Source organism: Taeniopygia guttata, chromosome 21 (assembly GCF_048771995.1).
Source record: "Taeniopygia guttata chromosome 21, bTaeGut7.mat, whole genome shotgun sequence".
Classification (NCBI taxonomy): domain Eukaryota; kingdom Metazoa; phylum Chordata; class Aves; order Passeriformes; family Estrildidae; genus Taeniopygia; species Taeniopygia guttata.
The window spans coordinates 5,192,312-5,215,939 of NC_133046.1; the positions used below are offsets into that span (position 1 = coordinate 5,192,312).

The following is a 23,628-nucleotide window of genomic DNA, read 5'->3' on the forward strand; positions in this document are numbered from 1 at the left end:
CAGAAAACTGGGAGGAAGAGAGGGATACAGGGGTAGGAGTACAGGGGCAAGGAAGGATAGACAGGATGGATAAACAAATGGAGAGACAGAGGGATTAAGGGATGGACAAGAGAAATGGATGGATGGATGAAGGGCAGGAAGGATGAAGAGATGAGAGTCCAGGAGGGTGGACAAATGGATGGATGAAGGTTTTAAGGACTGGATGGGTGGACAGGGTAACTAAGGAGATGTGGAGGGTTGGAGGGAGGGAGGAGTGGATGCACAATGAGAGGCGTGGATGATTGGACAGAGGAATGGACAGAGAGATGGGTGCATGGACAGATGGGTGGAGAGAGGGAAAAGACAGACAAATGGATGGATAGAGAGATTAAGGTCTGGAAGGGAAGAAGGTTGGACAGGGGACCAGGAGGTAGGTGGAAGGATGGATGGAAAGATCAGAGGACAGAGGGACAGAACAACAGACGGACAAATGGATGGATCAAGTGAGATGGCTGGGTGGACGAGAAAGGGCTGGACAGAGGGGCAGACAGGGATAGAAAAAGCGCCTAAGGTCAGGATGGGGAAGGGTCGGTGTCCGGCTGTCCGGACAGACGGACGGACACGGCTGGCGAGGCCGTGGCCCCTTTAAGCGCCCCCCCGCGGGCGGCGATGGTACGCGCCGTGAGGCCGCGCCGCGCGGGGGACAATGGGGTGGGGGCGGGCCCATTGTGGGCGCGGGGGGGGGGGGCGGGCAGGAAGTGCCGCGCGGCCGCGCCCCCTCCTGCTCGCCCACCCCCGGCCCGTGGCGGCGGGGCCGCGGATCCCACCGGGAGCGGGCACGGCACCGAAACGGCACCGGGCAGCGGCTGGGTGAGGGCACCGGCGGCTGAGGGAGGCGCGGGCTGGCACGGCACGGCACGGCACGGGGGTTGGTGTCGAAGCCCGGCGCTGCCGGGAGCGGGGGGCGGCTCGAACCCGCGGCTCCGCTGCAGCCCCAGCCCCGGTCCCCCCCATGGAACCGCAGCCCCGACCCCTCCAAGCCCAGCCTCACCCCCAAATCCGGCCTCAATCCTGACTGCTCAGCCCCACCCACCCCTGTGCCCCCCGTTCAGCCCCATCCCTGCCTCGCACCATTAAACCTCAGCCTGATGCAGCCTCAGCCCCGCACCCCAATGTCCCTGGTACCCCCAGCTCCCCGTCAGACCGGCCGGCATGCTCTGTGTCTGATTCACCCCAGCCTCACCCCTATTGTGTTCCCTCCCAGTGTTGCTTTGATCACCTCTATCCCACATCTGCCCCGCTGCCTCCTGATGCTCCCATTCCCCCCACTGCATCCTGATCCTCGAAATGCAGCCCCTCCAGTCCCTACAGTGTATCCTGACCCCCAGTTCCCCCCGCTGCACTGCAACCCTATTGCAGCTTGGTCCCCCCACATCCCCCTGTTGTGGCTTGATCTTCCCGTTCCCAGCTGCATCGTAACCCTCCCTGTTCCCCCTCTTCGTAAATCCTCCGGCCCCTCATTGCTTCCTGACACTCCCATTTCCCCCACTGCAGCCCCTCCAGCCCCCATTGCATCCCAACCCCCACCTCGCCCTCCATTACACCCCCCCATTCCCACCTGACCCCCATCCCCCTTATTATCCCATAGCCCCCCTTTTATCCTCTCCCCTCTGAGGCTCCCTCATTCATCCTCACCGCTCCACCCAAAGCCCCCTCTTCACACTCAGCACCCCATTCACCCTGTCCCCCTCTCCACCATCCCCTATTCACCCTCTCCCCAGCCCCCCTGACCCCTCTCCCCTGACCCCATACCCCTTTCCCAGGTCCCCCCGACCCCATACCCCTTTCCCAGGTCCCCCCGACCCCATACCCCTCTCCCAGGTCCCCCTGACCCCATACCCCTTTCCCCACTCCCCCCTGACCCCATACCCCTTTCCCCACTCCCCCCTGACCCCATACCCCTCTCCCCAGCCCCCTCCAACCCCATACCCCTTTCCTAGGTTCCCCTGACCCCGTACCCCACTCCCCCTGACCCCATACCCCTCTCCCAGCCCCCCTGACCCCGTGCCCCTCTCTCTGCCCCCAGCCATGGCGTCCAGCCTCAAGGACGAGCTGCTGTGCTCCATCTGCCTGAGCATCTACCAGGACCCGGTGGGGCTGGGCTGCGAGCACTACTTCTGCCGCCGCTGCATCACGGAGCACTGGGTGCGCCAGGAGCCGCAGGGCACCCGCGACTGCCCCGAGTGCCGCCGCACCTTCCCCGAGCCCACGCTGGCCCCCAGCCTCAAGCTGGCCAACATCGTGGAGCGCTACAGCGCCTTCCCCCTGGATGCCATCCTGGGGGCCCAGCGCAGCCCCTTCCCCTGCAAGGACCACGAGAAGGTGAAGCTCTTCTGCCTCACCGACCGTGCCGTGGTCTGCTTCTTCTGTGACGAGCCGGCCATGCACGAGCAGCACCAGGTCACCAACGTGGATGATGCCTTTGAGGAGCTGCAGGTGGGTCCCTGTGGGATTCCCTGCTCTGGGTGGCTCCTCGGGGCTGCTGTATCCTGCTGGTCCCTCTCACTTCCATGGCAGTGCCTTTCCCTTTTGTCCCTGCACCCGTCCTGAGCCCATGGGCGTCAGTCTTGTGGCTTCCTCCCATCTGTCCGTCCCTGTGCTCCTTTTCCCTCTCAGGGTCAGCCCTGTGCCTTCCTTCTGTATGTCTGTCCCAGCAGCCCATCTCTCACCTTTGGGGTCAGTCCTATGACTTCTTCCAGCCCTGTACTCCTTTTCCTTCTCAGGGTCATCCCTGTGCCTGTATCCTGTCATCCTGTCTGTCCCTGCACCCCTCCTGTCCCCGTGGAGGTTCAGAGGGGTCAGTCCCAAGGCTTCCTTGGGTCTATCTGTCCCTGCAGCCCCCCTGTCCCTGTTTTCCTGTCTGTCCCTGTGTCCCTGCACCTCTTCTTTTCTTGTTGGGCTCAGTCCCATGCCTTTTCCCATCAATCTGTCTGTCTGTGTGCCCCTCCTGTCTCCGTGGGGATCAGTCCTGTGGCTTCATCCTGCCCACGTGTCCCTGAACCCTCTATTTCCCTGTATTCCTTTTCCCCATTGGAGTCAGTGCCATGGCTCCCTTCTGTCTGTCACTCACCCCTCCTGTCCCCACTGGGGTCAGTCTGTCTGTCCCCACAGCCCTTTTGTCTGCATCAGGGACAGCCCATGCCTTCCATCCCTCCATCCCTCCACACTTCTGGCACTGCCCCCCTTCTGGGATCCCCCTTCCACTGCCACTGGAATTCCTTGGGAACCCTCAAATCACCCCATGGCTGAGCTGCCCCCCAAGTAGGACCTTCTAATCCAGGACCCTCATTCCACAGGGGCCACCCACGGCCTGGCCATCCCACTGCCCCATAACCCCATTTTGGGGTTGGTTTGGGTGGGAAAGCTCCATGTGGGATCCCTTTTCTCCCTGAATCACCTATTTATGGGTTTTCCATTCCTGTCCCCAGCGGGAGCTGAAGGAGCAGCTCCAGGGGCTGCAGGAGAGTGAGCGTGGCCACACGGAGGCCCTGCAGCTCCTCAAGAAGCAGCTGGCTGAGACCAAGGTACGTGTGAGGACACCACTGTCACCCCTTGGGACCCCCATGATTCCCCAGCCCCCCAAAGCAGAACTGGGGTCATCCTCATTGCCACCCCGATGACACCCCAGCCCTGACCCTCCCCAGCCTGCTTTTGGAACTTCCAAACACTCCAAACTGTACAATTTCATGGATTTGCTCCATTTTTTTTTCTTTCTGTGGTACCCCAATGGGGCTGCTCATCCCTCTGCAATTTCCCGCAGAGTAGCTTTGGTTTATCCTTTTAATTAATTTAATTAATTAGCTCCTCAGTCAGGAGTTCAGTGTCCAGTGAGGTGCAACTTTCTCCCCATCCCTACCAGCAACTGAGGTGGGGTTTTTTAGGGGTTATTTTAGGTGTCTTTTTTTTTTTTCTTTTCTTTTTTAGTTTAGGTTGGTTTATTGGTGGTTTTTTTTAGGGGTTTTTAAGGTGTGATTTGAGGGATTTCAGAGTTTATTTGAGGATTTTAGGGTTTTTTTTAGGGTTCTTAAAGGATCTCTTTAAAGGTTCTTTAAGAATTCTTTAAAAGCTCTATAAAGTTTTTTTGGGAGGTGTCTTCAAGGTCCTTTTGGAGATTGGCTTAAGATTCTTTGGAAGTTTCTTTTAGTGTTCTTCTAGGTTTCTTGGGGAGATTCCTTAAGGTGATTTTTTTTAAGATCTTTGGGAGGTTCTTTCAGGGTCTTCAGAAGATTCTTTTAGGGTTACTTTAGGATTCTTGGGGAGTTCTTTTAGGGTTCTTTCAGGTTCTTCAGAAGATTCTCTTAGGGCTGCTTTAGGGTTCTTGGGGAGTTCTTTTAGGGTTCTTTCAGGTTCTTCAGAAGATTCTCTTAGGGTTACTTTAGGATTCTTGGGGAGTCCTTTTAGAGTTCTTTCAGGTTCTTCAGAAGATTCTTTTAGGGTTACTTTAGGGTTCCTGGGGAGTTCTTTTAGGGTTCTTTCAGGTTCTTCAGAAGATTCTCTTAGGGCTGCTTTAGGGTTCTTGGGGAGTCCTTTTAGGGTTCTTTTTAAGGTTATTTGCGAGGTTTTTTTAGGGTTCTTTTAGGATTTTTGGGGGGGTTCTCCTAGGGTTCTTCATAAAGCTCTTTGGATGGTTCTTCTAGAATCCTTTTAGTCCATTCTTTAAGTGTGCATGATCAAATCCACCCTTGTAGCCCCCAGAACTCCCTGATCTGCTGCCCTTTTAGATATTTATTTGGGGATTAAGGAACTCCTGGACTGACCAGCAGAGCTTTGGGTGCTCCTAACCCCTGTTGCACCCCAAGTCCTCAGCCAAGAGCCTGCGGGCGACCATCGGGGAGGCGTTCGAGCGGCTGCACCGGCTGCTGCGGGAGCGGCAGAAGGCCATGCTGGAGGAGCTGGAAGCCGACACGGCGCGGACGCTCAGCGACATCGAGCACAAGATCCAGCGCTACAGCCAGCAGCTGCGCAAGGTCCAGGAGGGCACCCAGATCCTGCAGGAGCGCCTGGCCGAGGCGGATAAACACGTCTTCCTGGCCGGCGTGGCGTCCCTCTCCGAGAGGTGGGTGTGAGAACCCCGGCATTGATTCGGGGCTCTCGTGTGGTGGTAAAGTCTCTCCTCCAACCTTTGCTTCCAAAGAAAAACTCTGCAGCCTCTTGTTGTTCGGTCTCAAGGCAGTTTATTGCTGGTTATCTAAAAGATTGTCTTTGCCCGCTGTGGCTGTTTGGTCAGCGGCCCAGGCAGAGACACACACACTCCCGACACCCTCACTGCCTGCTGTCTTCTTCTCTCTCCCTGCCCAGGGCTGCTGCTATCTTTTATATGATATATTATGTATTATGTGTGTATAGATTTTCCCCAATACCTACTATCTATGTTACAAGGTGCTTTTCTACTCTAAACCAATCTGTGAGTGCCAACATCACCAAGAACATGGAGGTAAGGAAGAAGAAGGAGGAAGAACAGGATCAGGCCCACTTTCCTCCATCTTAGAACTCCTGACCCCCCTGTACAAAGTAAAACCCCCCTGTACAGGTACTAAAACCCCCCTGTACAATACTAAAAAATTTTACCCTCTAATTTGTGACTACTTTTACTGTACCATCTAACCCTCTGTGACCGCTTGTTCCACCTTCAAAGTTGGTAATTCATTCCATGGTTCAAACTCAAAATCACAGCTGTTTTCAACTGCTTGCCAGGGTCTAAAATGCTTCTGACCAAGGCCTGAAACCTCCCAAAATGTCTGAGGGACATTTTGGGTTCTGAGAGGTGGGTGGCAGTGAGGGGATGGCAGAGTCCCTGGTGTCACCCCCACCTCGGCACCGTGTGTGTAATTTCTGTAGTTTTCCCCCCTCTAGGATCCGACCAGCTCAGAGATATGGGGCTGTGAGGGGAGGAATACCAGGAGAGGGAAAGGTATTCAAAAGAGGCTCTTACCCCAGGGAAGTTGGAACAGCTCTCTTTATTCTGTCGTGTCCATGGAGAGCGGGGCAAAAGAGAAAGAGCAGGAAGTTTTAGGGGTCTATGTAGGTTTTGGACAGGGTGGACTTTTCTGGCTCCCCACCAACCCCGTTGGGGCAGGAAGGAGGATCCAGGGGTTATCTAGATCAGAGCCACAGAGGCCCTAGAAAAGGGGGAAAAAGGGGTGTCCATGAGCTCACCGTAACACGTGTGTTCTCTGCAGGCTGAAAGGGAAGATCCACGAGACCAACCTGACCTATGAGGACTTTCCCACCTCCAAGTACATGGGCCCGCTGCAGTACACCATCTGGAAATCCCTCTTCCAGGACATCCATCCTGGTGAGGGCGCAGGGATGGGGGAGTTGGATGGGGTGGGGAGGTCAACAGGGTGGGAACACACCAGGGAGGGATGGGTACACGCCAGTGAGGGATGGGGAAGGGGACGTCACCTGGGAGGGAACGGGGTGTCATTGATGCCCCTTGTCACTGAGAAGGGATGGGGACATTGCTGCCAAGGGTCTGGGACATCGGTGATGAGGAGCAGGGACACACCAGTGAGGGACAGGATGAGCGTGAGGACGGGACACCCCGGTGAAGGATGGAGACAGGTCGGACAGAGCACCTGGCTGTCTCCAGTGCTGTGCTAACCCTCGTTCCCCCTGTCCCTGCTGTCCCAGTGCCAGCAGCACTGACGCTGGACCCTGGCACTGCCCACCACCGCCTGATCCTGTCGGACGACTGCACCATCGTGGCCTACGGCAACCTGCACCCGCAGCCGCTGCAGGACTCGCCGCGGCGCTTCGACGTGGAGGTGTCGGTGCTGGGCGCCGAGGCCTTCGGCGCTGGGGTGCACTACTGGGAGGTGGTGGTGTCCGAAAAAACCCAGTGGATGATCGGCCTGGCCCACGAGGCCGTGACCCGCAAGGGCAGCATCCAGATCCAGCCCAGCCGCGGGTTCTACTGCATCGTGATGCACGACGGGAACCAGTACAGCGCCTGCACCGAGCCCTGGACGCGGCTCAACGTCAAGGGCAAGCTGGAGAAGGTGGGCGTCTTCCTGGACTACGACAAGGGGCTCCTCATCTTCTACAACGCCGACGACATGTCCTGGCTCTACACCTTCCGGGAGAGGTTTCCCGGGAAGCTGTGCTCGTATTTTAGTCCTGGGCAGAGCCATGCCAACGGGAAGAACGTCCAGCCGCTGCGGATCAACACTGTCCGTATCTAGCGGGGGTTTTTGGGGTGTCCCCCAGCCCCAACCGGTGGTTTCCCGCTCCAGGAACTGGTCCCGGTGCTGGGCAGGATCTGGCATTCCGCCTGCTTCTCTCGGTCCTGTGCTTCCAGGGAATCCCAGTGCGGGGGGCTGGGGTATGGCAATAAAGGATTTGGAGAGAAGGGGCTGGGTGGTGGAGAGCCCCAGGGTGGGGGTAATGGGCTGGGGGCACCCTGGGGTGCCACGGCAGGGGTCTGTCACCGTGCTGGGGACACTGTGCTGGGGAGACTGTGCCATGGCAGGGGTCTGTCACCGTGCTGGGGGTGCCACTGTGCTGGGGACACTGTGCCTGGGTCTGGAACTGTGCCATGGCAGGGGTCTGTCACCGTGCCGGGGGTGACACTGTGCCTTGGTCTGGCACTGTGCCATGGCAGGGGTCTGTCACCGTGCTGGGGGTGCCATGGGTGTCACACCGTGCCGTGGGACATGTCCTGCACCCCGTGTGCCACACGTACAGCGCCGTGCCCCGCTGTGCCGTGCCACATGTGCTGTGCTGGGCCAGGCTGTGCCACGCTGTGCCAGCCCTGGGCAGGGCTCTGTGTGCAGTGTGGGGGACACTGCGTGTTTTGGGGTGTACAGGAGCTGGGCTGTGTGGGGTGGGCTGTACAGAGGGTTGATATGCGCAGGAGGTGCTGCAGGGGGGTGCTGTGAGATATGTTGGGGTGGGCTACAATGGGATGTGGTGTATAGGGGTTATACATAGGGGCTGGGCTCTATGGGGCTGTCGTATAGGGAGGTGGGCTGTACAAAGGTGTGGTATATGGAGCTGTGTGGGGAAGTGGTACATAGGGGTGGGCTGTACAGCAGAGTGATATAAGGGGGTGATGTTTAGGGCCTGGGCTGTGCCAGGACTATGGTATAACAGGGGACATACACAGCTGTACAGGGGATGAGCTGTGTGTCGATATATGGTGATATATGGGGCGGGCTGTTTATAGGAACACTGGATAGGGGGTGGTATGTAAGGGTGGGCTGTGTGGGGGGTGATGTGTGGGGGAGGGTGGCACACACCAGTAAAGGACAGGGGGACGATGTGTGGGGGGTGGCACACACCAGTAAAGGACAGGGGGACGATGTGTGGAGGGTGGCACACACCAGTAAAGCACCAGTACAGCACTGGGGGCGATGTTTAGTGGTGGCACACACACCAGTACAGCACCAGTACAGCACTGGGGGCGATGTTTAGTGGTGGCACACACCAGTACAGCACCAGTACCGCACTGGGGGTGATGTTTAGTGGTGGCACACACCGGTACAGCACCAGTACCGCACTGGGGGTGATGTTTAGTGGTGGCACACACCAGTACAGCACCAGTAAAACACCAGTAAAGCACCAGTACAGCACTGGGGGCGATGTTTAGTGGTGGCACACACCAGTAAAGGACAGAGGGGCGATGTTTAGTGGTGGCACACACCAATACCGCACTGGGGGCGATGTTTAGTGGTGACACACACCAGTAAAGGACAGGAGGGCGATGTTTAGTGGCGGCACACACCAGTAAAGGACAGGAGGGTGATGTTTAGTGGTGGCACACACCAGTAAAGGACAGGAGGGCGATGTTTAGTGGTGGCACACACCAGTACCGCACCAGTAAAACACCAGTACCGCACTGGGAGCAGTTCTCGCCCCCGCCCGCCAGGGGGCGCTGTGCCGCCCGCCCCGCGCCCCGCGCGTGCGCCCAGGCCGGGCAATCGAGCGCCGAGAGGCGGACGGGGCCCGCTGCCATCTTGCCCCGGGCTCAGCCCCTCCGGTACCGGGGGGGGCGCGGGGCCTGAGGGGGCACCGGGGCCTTGGAGGGGGCTGAGGGAGTCAGGGGGCTGAGGCGTCGCTGTGGGGCTGGGAAGGACCTTGTTGGGCGTTAAGGGTGGGGACTGTGGGGCTGGGATGTGTGTGGGGCACTGAGGGCGGTGGGGGTTGTGATTGATGAGGGGATGGGGGGGGCTGTGAGGATGGAGAGGGGCTTTGGGATTGGGGTGTCTGTGAGGTTGGGGGGCGGAGTGTGAGGAGATGGGGCCGCTGAGGGGAATGAGGGGTGACGGGGAGAGACCCTGTGGGGTGTGACAGCACCTGCGAGGGTCAGGATGGGGTGGTGGGGGGGATGTCTCCTGTGAGTTTTAGGATGCATTTGGGGGTCACCTGTAAGGCTCGGCATGAGTTTGGGGGTCAGCTCGGGCCGCAGGAGGGATTTGGGGGAGTCCCCCATGAGGATGCTGTGGGGGCAGCCCGCGTGTGGGGTCCCCGGTGATCCCCCCCCGTGTCCCAGCCATGGATCCGGGCGCGGGGGCACGAAAGGAGCGGCCGAAGCCGCGGGAACCGGCGGCTCGCCTGGAGAAAGCCAAGCAGAGGTCGGCGCAGCAGGAGCTGAAGCAGCGGCAGCGGGCGGAGGTGGGAATGAATGCGGGAATGCGGGAATGTGGGAATGCGGGAATGGGGAGGGACACGGCCCAACCCGCGGCCGAGCCCCCTGTGCCACCCGCCCTTTCCCAACCCCAGATCTACGCCCTGAACCGGGTGATGACGGAGCTGGAGCAGCAGCAGTTCGACTCCTTCTGCAAGCAGATGCAGGGATCCGGGGAATGACAGCTCTGCCCTGCGCCCCCCTTTTCTAACCCCCCAATATTTATTATCAAACCGTCCTTTTTATATCAATAAAATCTGTGCTGGTCCTTTGTCTCCCTGCCTCCTGCTTGCTCCGGGTGCGAATGGCGTGGGGGAGGCCAGAGCGGGGCGGACGCCAGAGCAGCTGCAGTGCCGGGTGCCAGCTCCAGCCGCGGCCCCATCCCCACATTCCTGCCGCAGGGAAGGGTCCTGCCCTCCCGGAGCTGCGGTTTATCCCAGGGGGACACAGCAGGAGCCACATCTCGCACCTGCTCCTGCCGCCAGAGCCTCCCCGGGGATCCTGAGTGTTTCTCCAGCACCAGGTTTGACCTTCGCTTCCTTCCTCCACCCACACCCTCTGTGCTCCAGCCGCCGCTGTCCGGCAGCCTCCGGCTCTGCAGAGACTTTGGATCGAGTCCTGCTTCCCCCTTTCCCTGCCCCAGCGGTGTTGCACTGACAGGGTGAAAATAAACCACATTTGGGATGGTGTTTCCCTGCAGCCACGGATTAAGTGGTGAATTCCAAACTGTTCCCAGTGAATCCCGTGTCAGAAACCCTCTGGAAGTTTGATCAGCATCTTCCTGCTCCCACCCGGGGAGGGCTTTCCGTATTTTTGGAGTGTGAACCTCCCTTTGTAATGAGTTCCCACCGGGCAGTGTGAGTGATCCCTAAACTTCAGTTTCCTGCGCAGAGAAGAGCTTGGGGGTCTCTGAGCAGAACAAACTCTGGGTTTCCTGTTTGTCAAGCATTTGGAGGTCTCTGCTGTTGGTGTGGGGGGATGGGGGTTCCCTCCATCCCCCCCAAAGGACAGGGATTTTGGGGCTTCCCTGAAGTTGAGCCTTTCTCTTTTTTTACCTTAGCAGGCTCCTCCTGCCACCCAATGGGAAAAGCGAAGGGAGGAAGCAGCACCCAAAGCAAGGACGAGGAGGATGAGGATGAGGATGAGGAAGGCTTTACTAGGCTCTAGGGAGGGCTCAGGCCTTGCAGCTCCAGAGGGCGAAGGGGAAGACGATGTAGGACGTGGCCCAGGCCAGGCAATAAACCGCAGCCACCGCCGTCGGTGCCAGCAGGACAGCCACCACCCCTAGGGAGCGGGAGAATCCTTGGGGATCTGCTCTCCCTCCCCTTCCACCACCATCCCCAGAGGTTCATCCCCATCCTTACCTCCAGCATAAACCAGTTTCTTCCAGAGCTGTGACTCCAGCACCTTGTCGTGGGGGTAGAAGCCGCAGTCGGCCATGAACAGGATCATGGCAGCCGCGGCGACGCGGAGCAGGGCCACATGTCCCCCGGTGAGCAGGAAGGTGCTGGCCAGCAGCGCCGAGGCGTAGGGGCAGGGCAGCCCTCGGTAGGTGAAGGGGATCCCTGTGGGGTGTCAGCAGTTCAATATGGGGGGTACAACCCCAAGCCCCCCACCCCTAGGGGCTCATCTTACCGCTGGAGAAGAAGCAGAGGCGGGCAAAGACGGCCAGCGCATAGGCGAGGCTCAGCAGCCCCCCCAGCACACCCTGGGGCTGCAGCAACAGCGCCGTGCCCAGCCCAAACGTGGTGAAATCCGCAAAGTCATCCAGCTTGGCACCTGTGGGGGCAGCGAGGGGCAGGTGCCAGGTGGGCACCGGGCACAGGGGACACCCCTGGGGTCACCCCTGGGCCGGGGGGACGCACTCACCCAGTGCCGAGCAGGCGTCAAGCTGCCGGGCCACGGCCCCGTCGGCCAGATCCAGCAGGAAGCCCAGGAGCAGCAGCCAGCAGGAATACTGGTATTGCCTGGGAGGGAAACTCCACTTCTCAGCCCCTGTTCCCCTCTTTTTCACCCCATTTCTCCTTTGTTCACCCCAAATATTGAGGGGGAAGATAAGCTGAGCCACCAGAGAGAGCAAAACTGGGGTGATCTCCACTTTTCATCCTGTCTTTGCCCTATTTCCTCTTTTTGCCAGCAGAAGCACTGTGATCCCCACTTTGCAACCTGCTTTTTCTTTTTTCTCTTTTTTTTTTTCCCCATTTCCCCTTTTCCCCACCCTCCACTTGCTTTGGATGGAGGAGCGCCTGACCTCAGAGGTTGGCACTGGAGGGAGCAGATCCAGGGTGACCCCCACTTCCCAACTCTTTATCACCACATTTACACCTTTTTCAGCCTATTTCCTCCTTTTTCATCACATTTCCCGAATTTTCCAGAAAAATTGGGGTGATTCCCATTTCTCAACCCTCTTTATCACCCATTTTCAGCCCATTTCCTCAATTTTCCCCCCTCGTCTATTGCTGATGCAGAGGCCAAAGGTGAGGAGCCTTTGACCATGGAGAGAGCCAAACCACAGTGCCCCCCACTTTTCATCACCCTTTTCCCCCCTATTCCCCTGCTTTTCCAGCAAAACCAGGCTGGCCCCTACTTTTCTACCCAATTTTCACCCTATTTCCATCTTTCCTCCCCTCCTTTCCTCCTTTTTCCAGCAAACCAGGGCAAACCACACTTTTCTACCATCTTTACCCTCCCTTTCCCCCATTTTTTCCAGAAAAAACAGGGTGACCCCCACTTCTGTGCATATTTTTCCCCACATTTCCTCTCTTTTTATCCCTTTTTTCCCCACTTATTGAAGCTGCAGAGGCTGGAGGGGAGCCTGGCCACCACCTTGGCCACAGGGAGAGCACAACCAGGGTGACCCCCGCCCCCCAGCCGCATTTTTCACTTCGTTTTTCCCAATTTCCCCCCACCTGTTGATGCTGCAGAGGATGGAGGAGAGCCCAGCCAGGAGGTTTGCCACGGAGAGCCCGTTGGCCGCGTTTTTCCGGAGGAATTCCAGTGCCCGGCCCCGTCCCGCTTGCTCGCTCAGCACCAGCTTCTTGGTGGACTGGAAAATACCTACAACCCCCCACCGTGTTCCAACCAGGGAGGGGCTGCAGCCCCCCCAAAAACATAGCAGGTTGGTGCAGGGGTTCCCCCTCCTTAAACCAAAATCCCCCAAAATCTGTTTAGGAAGCAGCAGGGGATTGATTTGTGCAAGCTCTGCTGCTGAGCTCCCCACCGGCGGCCAAAAATGGAATAAAAGAGGCCAAAAAAAGCAAAGAAACGAATAAAAGAACAGTAAAATATAATAAAATAAAGACAAATTAAGCCAAACCCAAGCTTAAACTAAAAGCACAACCCCGGTTTAAGCTCTATGGATCTTATATACCTATCGGGCTAAGCTTTAGGGAAAGAATTTAAGGGTCCTGTCCTTTGCCCCCCGCTTTTGCCGTGTCCCAAAGCCAGGCAGATCCTTCATCTGAAAGAAAACAGGACGTCAGAGCAAAACAAACCCCCCGAGCCCCCTCAGAGCCCCTCCCGAGCCGAGCCCGTGCGGGCTGATCGCCGGAATTCCTCCAGAACAGCTCCCCAGGTGGGAAAAGCGGGAAGAGCCGCGGGAGGAGCGGAGTACCGGGGGTCGGTGCCAGCGACCTTTGGACACCGCGCCCGGAGCCGCCGGGCCGGGCTGAGCCGGGCAAATCCCCCCTGAGCCCCGCACGGCTGCTCCTGCCTCTGCCAGAACCGGGCATTTGGGTTTTGGGGGGTTATTGGGGGTCTAAAGCCGTGCTGCGCCCCACCTTTTATCCCATAATTCGGGGTGAGGTTGGGGGATTTTAGAAAGCGACATTTGGGGGATCTTGGAAAGCGACATTTGGGGGATCTTGGAAAGCGACATTTGGGGATTTGCCGGCCCTTCCCGGCCGCCAGGCAGGATCGGGGCTCCGGGAATGTTCCGGAGTGTCGCAGCAAAGGATTTGGGCACCTGTGAGCGTCACAGCGCCCGGGCACAGCCGGGGCTCCCCAACCCGCCCGCTCCCGGCGTTTCTCACCCCAAAATCAAAGTGCCGGGATAGAGGGAATTATTTAACCCTGCGCCGCTCCCGCTGCTTTTATCACTGCTTTAGGGGGGGAAAAAAGGTGGTTTTGGTGCTTCCCAGGTGTGTTACGAGGGGGTTGTGCCCCCAGGGCTATCTCACCCCCCTCCAAGGCGCAGGGAAAAGGGGTTTAGCCACAGGAAATGCAAAGTTAACCTATTTTTGTGGGGCAATGCGTGTATTTTACGCTTTTCTGCTCCGATAACCCTAATTTTTCTACTAACCCCCGCCAAATGATGATTTTTTTTTTAAGGTATGGAGGACACCTCGCAAAGGGGCCGAGTGGCATCCGGGTGGCACTTACCGACCGGCGGTGACACCATCCACATGGCAGCGGCGGCTGTGGCGGCAGTGACAGTGACAGTGACGTCCCGGTGAAGGGAAACTGAGGCAGGGGCCGCTCCGTGGGGCTCCGCGCGGTGCCGCGTTATATAAGGAAAAGCCTCTCGGGCTGAGTCACCCGGCGGGGGTGGGTCCGGCCAGAGGCCACGGACACGGACACGGGGGGTTCGCAGCCGCTTGGCACCACCGGCGAGGGAGGAGCTGCCCCGGGGGGCCGGGGGACCGTGCCAGGCTCGCGGTGCCCCTGCCAGCCTCCCAGCGCCCACGCCAGGCTCACAGCACCGGTGCCAGGCTTGCAGTGCTTGTGCCAGCCCTGCAGCGCCGGTGCCAGGCTCGCAGCACCCGTGCCAGGCTTGCAGCACCCACAGCGTGCCTGCGAGAGCAGGGCCGGGCTGGCAGCACCCATGGGGCACTGACAGCACCTGTATCACACTCCCAGCACGGGTGTCTCACTGAGAACACCTGTCCGGGCTCACAGCACCCTTTTGTCACCCTGCACACACCTGGATCAGTCTCACAGCACCAATTCCAGGCTCACTCCTCTCCTTCTCCAGGTATGGCCCACCCATGCCATGCTCACAGCGCCTTTGCCAGCTTTGTAGCCCCTTTGGCAGGCTCACACCACCCACACCCAGCTCGTGGCACCCATCCCACACCCCCGGCACCCATCCCACACTCCAGCACCCATCCCACACGCATGGAACACATGCCAGGCTCTCAGAGCCCATCCCAGGATTGCACCATCCGTGCCAGGCTCTCACCACCCATATCCTGCTCACAACACCCCTGGCAGGCTCACTGTGCTCACACCATGCTTTGTGTTGCCCATGCCAGGCTCACAGCACCCATGCCACACTCACAGCACCCATTCCACACTCACAGCACCCATTCCACACTCACAGCACCCATCCCACACTCACAGCACCCATTCCACACTCACAGCACCCATTTCACGTTCACAGCAGCCATCCCACACTCACAGCACCCATCCCACACTCACAGCACCCATCCCACACTCACAGCACCCATTCCACACTCACAGCACCCATTTCACGTTCACAGCAGCCATCCCACACTCACAGCACCCATTCCACACTCACAGCACCCATTCCACACTCACAGCACCCATCCCACACTCACAGCACCCATCCCACACTCACAGCACCCATCCCACGCTCACAGCACCCATTTCTCTCTCACAGCACCCACCCCACACTCACAACACCCATTCTAGGTTCACAGCACCCATCTCACGCTCACAGCACCCATCCTACAGTCACAGCACCCATCCCACGCTCACAGCACCCATTCCACGCTCACAGCACCCATTCCACGCTCACAGCACCCATGCCAGGCTCACAGCACCCATTCCATGCTCACAGCACCCATCCCACACTCACAGCACCCATCCCATGCTCACAGCACCCATCCCACACTCACAGCACCCATCCCACACTCACAGCACCCATTCCACACTCACAGCACCCATCCCATACTCACAGCACCCATTTCTCTCTCACAGCACCCACCCCATACTCACAACACCCGTTCTAGGCTCACAGCACTTATCCCACACTCACAGCACCCATCCCACACTCACAGCACCCATCCCACGCTCACAGCACCCATTCCACACTCACAGCACCCATTCCACACTCACAGCACCTATCCCACACTCACAGCACCCATTCCACGCTCACAGCACCCACGCCAGGCTCCCAGCACCCATCCCACACTCACAGCACCCACACCAGGCTCACAGCACCCATTTCTCTCTCACAGCACCCTCTCACACTCACAACACCCATCCCACACTCACAGCACCCACGCCAGGCTCCCAGCACCCACCCCTTTCTCACAGGACCTCTTCCAGGTGTGTACCACCTGTATTGGCACTGTGCTCGTAGCACCCATGGCAGCCTCACAGCACCCACACCAGTCCCATGACACCCACACCAGCCCCACAATACCCAGAACAAATCCCACAGCCCCACACCACCCCCCTGGCACTGCCACACTCCTGTCCCTGCACCCCACTGCCACCACAGGGTGATTGCACCCAAAAGGCGTCACCACCCGGTGCCATCCCAACAACAATTCACACCAGTGGCACCGTGGGCACAGCTGGTGCCCCCCACCCTCACCCCCTGCTTGGCTGGGTCACCTTTTCTGCCAGCCTGGACCTTTGCCAGGTGGCCCCAACTTGTGCAAGGGTGTCACGAGCTGGGGGAGCCGGGCCTCCCCCCCCGGAGCAAAGGGCCGGCGATAGCGAGGGGCTGCCGGGGCAGGGGACACTGGGGCCACCAGCGGGGGAGCAAAGGTCCCCGAGGACACGGTGACAAGGGGCCCATAAAACTTATACAGCCCTGGGGCTGGAATTTTCCACCCAGATCCCAGCGGGGATTGGGGGTGCTGTGACTGTGGGTCTCTGGGTGGGGGGAAGGCCCTGGGGTGCCCCGCTGGGGGGTCCCAGGGTGCTGGTGACAGCGGGGGCACCGCTGAAAGGGCTCTTTGTTCGCTGGTCACGCGCCGGTGCCGCCGGTTGCGAAGCGACGGCCGGGCCAGGAGGGCCACGGGCATGGGCGTCCGGCCCTGGGGCACCCCGAGGGGGCTGTCCCACAGCCTGGGGGGGCCCAGCCCCACGGGGGGGACAGGATGGCACTGGGTGCCCGTCACCGTGGCACTGAGGCCATCCCGGTGTCCTCAGGGCGCCCAGAGCCACTGCGCCAACGTGGCTTGGGGCGCCTTTGGCAGCAGGGTGCCCACAGCCATGGCACAGGGCACTTTGGGGTGCTTGGCGTTGTGTCACCTGAGTGTCTGAGGCTACCCATCCCTCTGGCACTTGGGTGCCCATCCCTATGGGATCTGGGTGCCTGAGGGTGCCATCCCCATGGCACCTGTCTGGGCACTTCTCAGTGTCTGTCTCCATTGTGTCTCTGGGTGCCCCATCCCTGTGACACTGGAGTGTCTCTGGGTGCCCCATCCCTGTGACACTGGAGTGTCTCTGGGCATTCCTGTGGCACTGGAGTGTCTCTGGGTGCCCATCCTTGTGACACTGGAGTGTCTCTGGTGCCCATCCCTGTGACACTGGAGTGTCTCTGGGCATCCCTGTGACACTGGAGTGTCTCTGGGCATCCCTGTGGCACTGGAGTGTCTCTGGGTGCCCATCCCTGTGACACTGGAATGTCTCTGGGTGCCCATCCCTGTGACACTGGAGTGTCTCTGGGTATCCATCCCTGTGACACTGGAGTGTCTCTGGTGCCCATCCCTGTGGCACTGGAGTGTCTCTGGTGCCCATCCCCGTGACACTGGAGTGTCTCTGGGCATTCCTATGACACTGGAGTGTCTCTGGTGCCCATCCCTGTGGCACTGGACACATCAGGGTGCTCCCAGTACTATCCACTGGTAATGGTGCAGCCTCTGCTGCCCCCAGACCCCTCCCCAGCACAGGGACACACTGGTGCCAGCAGTTGGTGGTTTATTTGCCTGATGCCAGGCCGAGGGGTCGATGACAAGGACGCTGCCATGCTCAGTGGTCTCTCATGGTCTGGAAGGGAGAAGCTTCTAAGACAGGAGGACAGTACCCCAACACCCTGGCACCCCAACACTCAACCCAACACCCTGGCACCCCAACACCTCAGCACTATGGCATCCCAACGCCCCAACAGCCTGGCACACCAGTGCCCAGCACCTCAGCACCCCAGCACCATGGCTCCCCAGAACCCAGCACCCTGGTACCCCATCACCCCAGAGCTCTGGCAGCCCAGCAACCTGGCATGCCAAGGACCTGTGCCATGGTACCCTGACTCCCCAGCCCTTGGTCCCCATTCTCCTGCCATCCCAGCAATTCAGGGTGCTTGTGCCCAGCCACCCCAGTGCTGTGGCACATCTGTGCCCTGGCACCCCGCAGCCTGGTACCCTGGCACTCCAGCATCCCAGCACCCCAGAGCACTTTTACCCTGGCACTGTGCCACTGACACCGGGTACCTCAGCACCACGGCACCCTGACAGTCCCATCCTCTGGTACCCCAGCATCAGAACACCCCAACACTCTGCACCCCAACAGCCTGGTACACCAATACCCCGGCACCATGGCAGCCCAGCAGCCTGACCCCTTTCCCCCTGGTGCCCTGGTGCCCCAGCACCCCAGAGCCCTGCTGCCCCATTGCCCTGGCACCCAGCAGCCTGGTATGGCATCCCAATTCCCCAGCACCACGGTGGCCAAGTTCCCTGGCATCCTGACACATGATTCCCCAATTCTCTGTCACCCTTGCACCCCAACAACCCCATATCCCATTCCCCAGCCCCTGGCAGCTGTGCCCACCTCTGCAATCCAGTCCTCGAAGGCGGACACGCGGGTGAACACGGTGGGTCTCCTGGCAGCGTTGCAGCCCAGGGCCGACACGAAGCTGGCGATGCCATGGACCTCCCAGGTGCCATCCTCAGCCTGGCAGTTCAGGGGTCCCCCGGAGTCGCCCTGAGGTGTGGGATGAGGCTGGTCAGCACCAGAGGGGGCCCGGGATGTGCCCCCCTCCCCCCGGCGCGGCACCCACGTTGCATCCGGCCTTCTCGGCGCCGCCGGCGCAGATCATGGTTCGGCGGATGGCCAGGGCGCCCCACCAGCCGGGCTGGGTGCAGTGCTCATAGTCCACCACGGGCAGCTCTGCCTGCTGCAGCCGGTCCGGCAGCGGCCCCCCAGCTGTGGGATCAGAGCACCCGGGCATGGGCCTACAGCCTCCATCCATCCATCCATCTGTCCATCCATCCAACATCCATCCATCCATATGTCCAACCATCCATCCATCCATCCGTCCATCCATCCAACATCCATCATCCATCCATCCATCCATATGTCCAACCATCCATCCATCCATCCGTCCATCCATCCAACATCCATCATCCATCCATCCATCCATCATCCATCATCCATCCATCCATCATCCATCCATCCGTCCATCCACCTATCCATCATCCATCCATCCATCCATCCATCCATCCATCCATCCATCATCCATCCATCATCCATCCATCATCCATCCATCCATCCATCATCCATCCATCCATCCATCCATCCCTCCCTCCAGCCCTCCTTCCACCTCCCCATTCATCTCCTCACCCATTCCTCTCTCCCTCCACCCAACCCTCCCTCACTCCCCATCTCACCATCCCTTCAACCATCTCCCTGACCACCCCTCCCTCCATCTCCCCATCCATCCCCCATCCATTCCCCATCCATCAACCCCTGTATTCATCCCGCGTCCAACCAATTCTCATCCATCCCTCATCCCCTCCCTCCATCTCCTTATGTGTCCATTCCCCACCCCTCCCCTCATCTTCCCAACCATTTCCCCACTCTCCCCGCCACCTCCCGCTGTCCCTCACGCACTGCTGAGCCGTCCCCAGCCGCTGAGCACGCAGGGGTACCCGTTGGGCAGGATGGAGCCCGCGGGCGGCAGCCGCCCCACCTGCACCTCCGCCGAGAGCGTGGCCGGCCGCTGCAGCCTCAGCAGGGCGATGTCATTTCTGCGCGGGGACACGGCTCAGAGGGGCGGCCGGGGGGGCGCGGTGTCCCCAGCCCCCCCAGAGACCCCTCTCACCCGCAGGACACGCAGGAGCTGTGCCACTTGGGGTGCACGAAGATGTCGTCGGAGCTGACGGGGATGCGCTGCTCGGGGCCCTCCCCGGAGCTCATGTCGTACTCGCCCAGCACCACCTGGTACGTGAGGGATTTGCTGCCGGGAAAGGGGGGGGGTCAACGCTCTGCCCTGCACCCTAAATCCCTGCCCTGCACCCTAAATCCCTGCCCTGCACCCTAAATCCCTGCCCTGCACCACTCCCTGCACCAAATCTGCACCCAAACTCGCCTCTCTGCAGCCCCAACCCCATCTCTGCATCCTAAACTTCTTCCTGCACCCTGAGCCCCCTCTCTGCACCTCCCCGCGCACCCACCCTGTGCCCAAACTCACCTCCCTGCCCTCTGAGCCCCCTCCCTGCACCCACTTTGCACTTTTCACCCCATCCATGCACTCCTTCATGCATGTGTCAGCCCCTCCCTGCTCCCAGAACCCCGCCTTGCACTCAGAATTCCCTCCCTGCGCCCCACTGCACCCCTCCTGTACCCAGGACCCCCCTGTACCCCCATGAACCCTCTCCATGCGCCCAATCTTGCAATGCTGCATTCCCCTGCATCCCTCCTGCACCTCAGCACCCACCTGCACTCTCCATGCGCTGTCCCTGCACCCTTCTGCATCCATCTCTGCCCTGCAGCACCCATCCCTGCACCCCACATCATCCCATCCTACACCCATCCCTGTGCCCCACATCCCCTCCTGCCCCCATCCCTGCACCCCACATCATCCCCTCCTGCACCCATCCCTGTGCCCCACATCCCCTCCTGCACCCATCCCTGTGCCCCACATCCCCTCCTGCACCCATCCCTGCACCCCACATCCCCTCCTGCACCCCACATCATCCCCTCCTGCACCCATCCCTGCACCTTGCACCCATCCTGCAGCCCTTCTTCACTCCCTTCACCCCCAACTCCCACTACACCCACCTCTCCACCCAGCACCCTTCCTTGCACCCCTCCCTGCACTCTGGCACCCTCCTGCACCCTTCCTGCACCATCCCTGCATCCCGCACCCACCCCTGTGTCCAACCCCCACTTCTGCACCCCGACACCCATCTCTGCGTCCCGCATGCAGCTCCCTGCCGCCCTCCCTGCCCCGCAGCCCGGTGCCCACAGCCCGGTGCCCTCATCCCCGGTGCCCACAGCCCGGTGCCTGCATCCCCGGTGCCCTCATCCCCAGTGCCCGGTGCCCGGTGCCCACAGCCCGGTGCCCTCAGCCCGGTGCCCACAGCCCGGTGCCTGCCGCCCTCCCTGCCCCGCAGCCCCGGTGCCCGGTGCCCTCATCCCCGGTGCCCGCTGCCCGGTGCCCTCACTCGATGCAGTGCGCGGCCGTCATCACCCAGTTGGCAGCGATCAAGGTGCCCCCGCAGGTGTGGTGGAAGGAGCCGTTCCGCTCGTACTGCAGCGAGATCTGGGAGGGGGAGACACCTCTGGGTGCCACCCTCCTGCCCCTGCCCCTGTCCCGCTGTCCCCCTGTCCCCTTGTCCCCTTGTCCCCTCACCTGCCAGGGCCAGCTGTAGGGCTCTGCATCTTGCCCGTTGACCACGCGGGGGTCCGGCAGTACCGCGGCGTGGGCACCTGCAGGACACGGCCCCGTCACCCAGCGGGCACCCACCCGAGTCTGGGGACACGGAGGGGCTCGGGGGACACTCACCGCCGGCCACCAGCAGCAGGACGAGGCTCAGCATCGCGGCCATGGCTCGAGTGTGGCCGTCCCGGGCACCTGCTGCCCTTAAATCCCCGCTGGCATTGGGAGCGCCCAAGGGCACCCCTGGGAATGGGCACCCGGTGCCCAGCTGGGTCTTGGGGAGGGGTTAAACATTAACCTTGGCTTTGGGGGGACGTGGCACTGGCACCCGGCCAGTGGGGACCCTACAGATCCTGAACCCTTTGTCCCTGCTGCTGCCACTGCCTCTGTACCCCCAGTGTACCCCCAGAGTGCCCCATGTCCACCCCAGGCCCTCTGCCCCCCCAGTGCCACCCCCAGTCCCTCAAACTGCTCCCGAGCCCCCCTTAGCCCCAATGACCCCCCCCCGTGTCCCCCATAGTCCCCAGACCTCTCTGTGCCCCCCATAACCCCCACAGTCACCTCTGTACCTCCCGGAGCCCCTACGACCCCCCTGTACCCTCATAGTCACCATCACCACCCCGTGCCCCCCACAGTGCCCCTATTCCCTGTGCCCTCCATAGAACCTTAGAACGCCCAAGCCCCTACAAGCACCCCTGTCCCCCTATATTCCCTGTGCCTTTGGTGTGCCCATATGGCTCCTATAGCCTTCATGGGCTCAGTGCCCCATATATCCTCCCCTCCTGGACCCCCAGAGCCCCTACAACCATCCCAGGTGCCCTCCATAGTGTCCCCATATGGCCCCTATAGCCCCCATGGACTATATGGCCCCATATATCCCTCCTCCCAAACCCCATAGCACTTCCAACCACCCCTGTGCCCCCACAGCCCCCCAATCACCTCTGCTGCTCCCACAGCCCCTCCCAGCCAGCCTTGTGTCCCCCATATCACCCCTGTTCCCATACAGGCCCCCATATACACCCCCTCCCACAGCCCTGTGTCCCCCACATACCCTCTGCCCCTGGCAGCCCACTCTGACCCCCCTGGCCCTCACACACAGCCCCGTCCCAGAACCCCCAGACCCTTTAAACCCCTGTGCCCCCATAGCCCCCCTATATCTGCCATGCTTCTTGTGTTCCCCACATACCCCCTATAGTGTGCCCCAATAACTCCCACAGCCCCCCTGCACCCCTATAGCCCCCACCCTCATATCACTTTATGTCCCTGGTGTCCCCCACAGACCCTACAAACCTCGTGCCCCCATAGCCCCTCGCCCATGGTGCCCCCATAGCCCCTGTAGCCCCCCTGTACCCCCATAGTCCCCCCTATGCCCCTTCCTAGTTCCTATAATTCCCCCATAGCCACATTCCCCGGTACCCCCAGAGCCCCATAACCCCCCACCCATGTCCCCCTTTGCTCCCAAACTTCCTCACGTGCCTGGAGGGTTGTGGGGTCCCCACGCACCCCAGAACCCTCGTGGAAGTCCCCACAGGAGTCTCCCGTTCCCCTCCAGTGTCCCCACACACTCCCATGGCCCTGGAGAAGTTCCTAGAGGTGACCCCATAAAAGTTCCCAGCGGTGTCCCAAGGTGTTCCCATGTCCTTGTAAAAGTTCTCAGGGGTGACCCCCGTGTCGCCCCGTGTCACCTGCAGGTGCTCCACAGTGTCCCCACGCAGCCCCGTGTCATCCTGCAACTGTCCCCACGCACCCCTTGTCCCCAAAAAAGTTCCCAGAGGTGCCCCCCCGTTCTGCCCCCACACAGTGTTCCCATCAAGTTCCCACGAGTGTCCCACGCTGTCCCCACAGTGTCCCTGTGCTAATTCCCACAGCCGCCCCATGGTGTCCCCATGCGCCTACATGGCCCGGGAGAAGTTCCCAGCGGTGTCCCCGTGTCCCGGTGCCGGTCCCCAGGGGTGTCCCCATGTCCCGGTGTCAGTTCCCAGGGGTGTCCCCGTGCCCCAGCGGTGTCCCCGTGTCCCGGTGCCGGTTCCCAGGGGTGTCCCCGTGTCCCAGTGCCAGTCCCCAGGGGTGTCCCCGTGTCCCAGCGGTGTCCCCGTGTCCCAGTGCCGGTCCCCAGGGGTGTCCCCGTGTCCCGGTGCCGGTCCCCAGCGGTGTCCCCGTGTCCCAGTGCCGGTCCCCAGCAGTGTCCCCGTGTCCCAGTGCCAGTCCCCAGCGGTGTCCCCGTGTCCCGGTGCCGGTTCCCAGAGGTGTCCCCGTGTCCCGGTGCCGGTCCCCAGAGGTGTCCCCGTGCCCCAGTGCCGGTTCCCAGGGGTGTCCCCGTGCCCCAGTGGTCTCCCCATGTCCCGGTGCCGGTCCCCAGCGGTGTCCCCATGTCCCGGTGCCAGTT

General features: G+C 60.6%; 4 protein-coding genes across 6 annotated transcripts; 2 read left to right on the forward strand and 2 right to left on the reverse strand.

The window, feature by feature from the left end:
• Positions 1–703: 703 nt before the first annotated feature.
• Positions 704–7,390, forward strand: LOC115497975 (E3 ubiquitin-protein ligase TRIM62). Of its 2 annotated transcripts, none has more exons than XM_030289094.4 (6): positions 704–907; positions 2,066–2,475; positions 3,468–3,563; positions 4,839–5,095; positions 6,219–6,334; positions 6,673–7,390. In XM_030289094.4, exons 2-6 carry the CDS (start codon positions 2,068–2,070, stop codon positions 7,221–7,223), a joined length of 1,428 nt encoding a protein of 475 aa, XP_030144954.2. In that variant the 5' UTR covers positions 704–907; positions 2,066–2,067; the 3' UTR covers positions 7,224–7,390. The 2 variants fall into 2 exon arrangements, with proteins under 2 accessions (XP_030144954.2, XP_030144956.1); XM_030289096.4 differs by having other exon boundaries at positions 720–849.
• A 1,576-nt stretch (positions 7,391–8,966) lies between these two features.
• On the forward strand, positions 8,967–9,942 carry SVBP (small vasohibin binding protein; the record flags this gene model as incomplete). Its single annotated transcript, NM_001245170.1, is given in 3 exon segments — positions 8,967–9,019; positions 9,533–9,654; positions 9,763–9,942. Coding segments are annotated over 2 exon segments (207 nt in total). The 3' UTR covers positions 9,850–9,942.
• An 861-nt stretch (positions 9,943–10,803) lies between these two features.
• Positions 10,804–14,283, reverse strand: TMEM269 (transmembrane protein 269). 2 transcript variants are annotated; one of them, XM_072917377.1, is made up of 7 exons: positions 14,048–14,283; positions 13,086–13,127; positions 12,577–12,724; positions 11,537–11,634; positions 11,303–11,446; positions 11,032–11,232; positions 10,804–10,951 (listed from the first exon to the last, which is right to left on the reverse strand). In XM_072917377.1, the coding sequence occupies exons 1-7, from the start codon at positions 14,070–14,072 to the stop codon at positions 10,842–10,844; spliced, it is 768 nt and encodes a 255-aa protein (XP_072773478.1). In that variant the 5' UTR covers positions 14,073–14,283; the 3' UTR covers positions 10,804–10,841. The 2 variants fall into 2 exon arrangements, with proteins under 2 accessions (XP_072773478.1, XP_030144964.3); XM_030289104.4 differs by lacking the exon at positions 13,086–13,127 and having other exon boundaries at positions 14,048–14,276.
• Positions 14,284–17,546: 3,263 nt separating this feature from the next.
• On the reverse strand, positions 17,547–21,521 carry CELA3B (chymotrypsin like elastase 3B). The gene is made up of 8 exons (XM_030289103.4): positions 21,369–21,521; positions 21,216–21,292; positions 21,028–21,125; positions 19,683–19,817; positions 19,472–19,608; positions 18,639–18,784; positions 18,410–18,562; positions 17,547–17,632 (listed from the first exon to the last, which is right to left on the reverse strand). The coding sequence occupies exons 1-8, from the start codon at positions 21,409–21,411 to the stop codon at positions 17,615–17,617; spliced, it is 807 nt and encodes a 268-aa protein (XP_030144963.2). The 5' UTR covers positions 21,412–21,521; the 3' UTR covers positions 17,547–17,614.
• Positions 21,522–23,628: the final 2,107 nt, after the last annotated feature.

Coding starts and splice junctions, on each gene's coding strand:
- LOC115497975 (XM_030289094.4), top strand. CDS start 2,068: ATGGCGTCCAGCCTCAAGGACGAGCTGCTGTGCTCCATCTGCCTGAGC. Junction 2,476..3,467: donor ATGCCTTTGAGGAGCTGCAG/GTGGGTCCCTGT, acceptor TCCTGTCCCCAG/CGGGAGCTGAAGGAGCAGCT. Junction 6,335..6,672: donor CTTCCAGGACATCCATCCTG/GTGAGGGCGCAG, acceptor CTGCTGTCCCAG/TGCCAGCAGCACTGACGCTG.
- CELA3B (XM_030289103.4), bottom strand. CDS start 21,411: ATGGCCGCGATGCTGAGCCTCGTCCTGCTGCTGGTGGCCGGCG. Junction 21,126..21,215: donor CCTACAGCTGGCCCTGGCAG/GTGAGGGGACAA, acceptor TCCCCCTCCCAG/ATCTCGCTGCAGTACGAGCG. Junction 19,818..21,027: donor ACGGCCGCGCACTGCATCGA/GTGAGGGCACCG, acceptor CTTTCCCGGCAG/CAAATCCCTCACGTACCAGG.
- TMEM269 (XM_072917377.1), bottom strand. CDS start 14,072: ATGTGGATGGTGTCACCGCCGGTCG. Junction 11,447..11,536: donor TGACGCCTGCTCGGCACTGG/GTGAGTGCGTCC, acceptor CTGCCCCCACAG/GTGCCAAGCTGGATGACTTT. Junction 10,952..11,031: donor GAAACTGGTTTATGCTGGAG/GTAAGGATGGGG, acceptor CCCGCTCCCTAG/GGGTGGTGGCTGTCCTGCTG.